Here is a 4,064-nt window from a genome sequence, read left to right as displayed (position 1 = left end):
GAAAACCTTTGATACTAAGTGATTACAAAAAACTGACATAAAACAAAACCAAATAACAACCAACTTTTATACACACTCGTTACTGTTACTGAGACGTTCAAAATGAGCAGCGCTGAGGGACGTTTAAGACCATGGAATAAAGTCAAATAGACCATGGAAATACCATGGTACTTTTTGTTGGAGTGTGTGCAGGTAGTCTGCCAGCATGTGTTGTTATTGTGTTTAGAGTTTTTTAATAGGTGACATAATCGTCTTTGGTTTGTGTTGTCATTTGTTTGCTCAGTGGTTACGGTTACTGAGACGTACAAAAAGCGCAGAGCTAAGTTAAATACAAAACCAAATCACATAACAGAGTCCATAACGTGCTTAAGCAGCACAAGCATCCCTCCACGCCACTGAGAACCATTTTTTGTTCTTTTGTTGCCAGTTTTTGCTTCATAAAATACTTTCAACTATCAGTTTATTACTGTCATATATTGATTTAATAAAGTTTGTAATTTTTTTTTTTTTTACCTGTCTTTACCTGACGTTTGCAGTTCAACAACCAAATGCTTTTTTAGACATCACACGGGCAAAAGCTGGGACAGACACAAATTGCAGCTGCTCATCAGCTCTCATGAGTGCAAACAGGAAGGCTGTGAATTCTGCCACAACGGCAAGGTGAGCCATAAGTCGTAGCCTAATGGTTAGAGAGTCAGACTCCCAATCGAAGGGTTGTGAGTTCGAGTCTCGATATGGGAAGTCGTGGCCTAATGGTTAGAGAGTCAGACTCCCAATCGAAAGGTTGTGGGTTCGAGTCTCGGGCTGGCAGGAATTGTAGGTGGGGGAGTGAATGTACATTGCTAGGGCCGCAGCATAAATGATACCCACTGCTCCGGGTGTGTGTTCACAGTGTGTGTGTGTGTTCACTGCTCCCGCAGCATAAATGATACCCACTGCTCCGGGTGTGTGTTCACAGTGTGTGTGTGTGTTCACTGCTCTGTGTGTGTGCACTTCAGATGGGTTAAATGCAGAGCACGAATTCTGAGTATGGGTCACCATACTTGGCTGAATGTCACACCGCTTTTACTCATCCATCAAACAAAACCAAACAATAACAAATAATCAACCAACCAACAACAAACAATCATTAATACTCATCCATCCATTAACACTCATCCATCCATCTACTCATCCATCCATTAATACTCTTCCATCCATTAACACACAACCATCATTAATACTCATCAATCCATTAACACTCATCCATCCATCTACTCATCCATCCATTAATACTCTTCCATCCATTAACACACAACCATCATTAATACTAATCCATACATTAATACTCTTCCATCCATTAACCCTCAACCATCAATACTCATCCATCCATTAACAATCATCCATCCATTAACACTCATCAAGACTATTCCATCCATTAACACTCAACATAATCCATCCATCAACACTCATCCATCTAATCATCCATCTACTAATCCATTCACCCACTCATCTATTTATCCAATTACCCATCCATCCATTTAGAGCAGTGGTTCTCAAACTTTTTTCCACTGGGCCACACTATGGTCCAAGTGCAAGTCTCACGGGTTGCATATCATTTACATATTACATCACCAATACAAACCAACCAGATTTACAATATTATAGCCCAGGGGTTCTCAAAGTCTACACTCAAAGGTCCAAATCTGAATTTGCATCAGTGTCAAAGGTCCAGACCGGAACAATTGGTTATTACAAAACTAGTTTTTAATAAACATACATAACACGCATAATAAATACACATTTAAAAAAAATGCCATTTTCATTCAAAATACATTAATAAAAAGTGCAATAGTGGCAAAGCAATTAATTTAAGTGTCAGCAATAGAGATAGACCAATAATGGGTTTTCTCTGGCCAATGCTGATATTTAGAAATCAGGGCAGTCGATGGCCGATATAATGCTGAATTTTTTGTAGTTTTTTTTTTGGCCAATATGTTTAGGTGATTGTTTATCTCATAAAAGCGATTTTGAGTAAATGTTTATTGCAGGGTTCAAAATAGTAATAGTAGTAAACTAAGACTTGCAAATGCAAATTCATTCTCTGCCAGCAGGAGGCACTGTTGGAGCAGAAATATAGCATTTTGAAATCTTGCTTTTCTGAAGAAGGTCGGTTCTTTTCAATGATACATTCATGTAAATGTTGAAACGTGCAGTGCTCAGTTTATTTAACTTAGTAGAATCTTTTTGGAAAATCCATTTGTGCCAGTGTCCTGGTGAATTCTGCACCCTGTATATAACATTTCAGATGCAGTGAACGAAATCGGTCCACTGGTTAGTTATCTCGTCCCATGACTTTTGATGCGCAAGGCAGAATTTATTCAGTAAATGTGCTTACATTGTAGTTTATGCACCATACTTTTCTTATCAGATAAAAAGTTTGTCCTACTCAATGGTAAGCATACTTTTTTATGCGATATTCCAAAATGCGCATAAAAACAGGAGAATGGAAACATAGCTACTGTTTGCTTGGGTTTCATTTTCAGTGCTTTAACTAATGAACACTCATTAAATCAAACCCATGAAATTCATACAGTGAAACTTTATTAATAAATCACAGTAAAACATACCAACTGATCAAAGGCACACATTCACACACGCAAGTAAAAATAAATGTGCCACTCCAACACAAAGCGATCGGTGTCACTTCCACTGTTTCTGTCCTGTTTATTTCTCACGTTCAGATGTTAGAAAGGGATCTGTTCAGAAGGAGCAGTGAGCTCTGTCAGCTGAGTTTGCTGCTGCGTCCGTGAACGCTGTCGTGAAGCCCGTCTTCTATCGTCTTGATGTCGTCCAGATCGTCTTTAATGACGCTGATCAGGTGACACAAACCCTGCTGCTGGTGCTTCAGGTGCTGAAAACAAAACACACACTTCAGTTAAAGACAAACCGTAACAGAGTTCAGTTCAAGTTCAAGATGAACTTTATTGTCATTCTTCTACATGTGTGGACATACAGTGGAATGAAATGTCGTGCCTCACAGGACCACGGTGCTACATAAATACAGACATACAACAATGAAGTAAAACAGTATAAACCTTTACACAACTAACCTACTGACAGATTTTGACTACAAATATACTATATTTAAATGTTTACCTATACATAGACTGAAAAATAAAAATATATAGACTATACGACTGCTTCACATAATACTGTACATGTGCAAAGAGAAACATCGTAAGTCAAGCAGCTGGCTGGGGGAGAGTGTAAGATTTGTAGTGGACGAGCATGTAAACACATATTTGAGTCTTATGTGGGATTATGTACACACAGCAGTGATTGCGAAAAGTGTCTAGTGTGCAAAAAAAAGACTGTTTCAGACAATTTTCTTGGATGTGGTAAGGTTGGGGAGTGTTTGGGGGGTGTAGGAGGGGGATTGGTCCATGTTTCAGGAGGTAGAGGGTTTGTGTGGGGGTTTCAGAGGAGGGCGGGGTAATTTGAGTTCAGTTCATTATTCTCTGTGCTTCCAAATAAAGGCACTGATAAACACAGAGTTCATAAGGCTGGGTGATATCAGTCCTGACTCTCCATACAGTGCTGCAGGAATCAAACACACCTTCATTAGCTGGACCCGCCTCAAAATACCATAATTTTTGAGAGGTTTGATCCCTGGGACTCAAACCCATGACCTTGGTGTGGCTAGCATGATCTACTGTTGTTCAGTTACACACATTATCAGTTGTTGTTTGATCATGAATCACAAACGAACGACTCGACTCTTCATGACACAGAAGACTGCATCACATTAAAGACACTCAGATACAGACTAAAGCTTAGAGAAAGCTGTTCTTAACTTGACCAGTTATCCTCTGTGTAGTTGTGTCATTGGGGACTGTTTAGATGCGCACGTTTTTGTGATTTTGCGTACCTTGTCAGTGATCTACGGCTCTGTCTATTAAATGCCGCTCCATTTGAAAGCAGGTGATGGTGATTTAGCGCTAATCAGGTAACCGGCTTTACTGACGAAATGCGTGTGACAATCACATGCGATATATCGCCCAGCCCTAACATTCACTATTACA

General features: G+C 39.5%; 1 protein-coding gene across 1 annotated transcript in view; it reads right to left on the bottom strand.

Annotated features, from left to right (window-relative positions):
• Positions 1 to 2,561: 2,561 nt before the first annotated feature.
• LOC109046321 (nuclear pore complex protein Nup54-like) overlaps positions 2,562 to 4,064 on the bottom strand; it is a gene marked incomplete at its 5' end in the record, with an annotated part of 7,272 nt that continues 5,769 nt past the window's right edge. The window contains one exon of the mRNA XM_042711547.1: positions 2,562 to 2,893. Coding sequence (XP_042567481.1) covers positions 2,765 to 2,893 — 129 coding nt within the window. The remainder of the gene's footprint in view (positions 2,894 to 4,064) is intronic.

The sequence above is a fragment of the Cyprinus carpio genome, chromosome A21 (assembly GCF_018340385.1).
Source record: "Cyprinus carpio isolate SPL01 chromosome A21, ASM1834038v1, whole genome shotgun sequence".
Lineage (NCBI taxonomy): Eukaryota > Metazoa > Chordata > Actinopteri > Cypriniformes > Cyprinidae > Cyprinus > Cyprinus carpio.
Note: the sequence above shows the minus strand (reverse complement) of the source record. Positions and strands in the feature narration are given on the sequence as shown.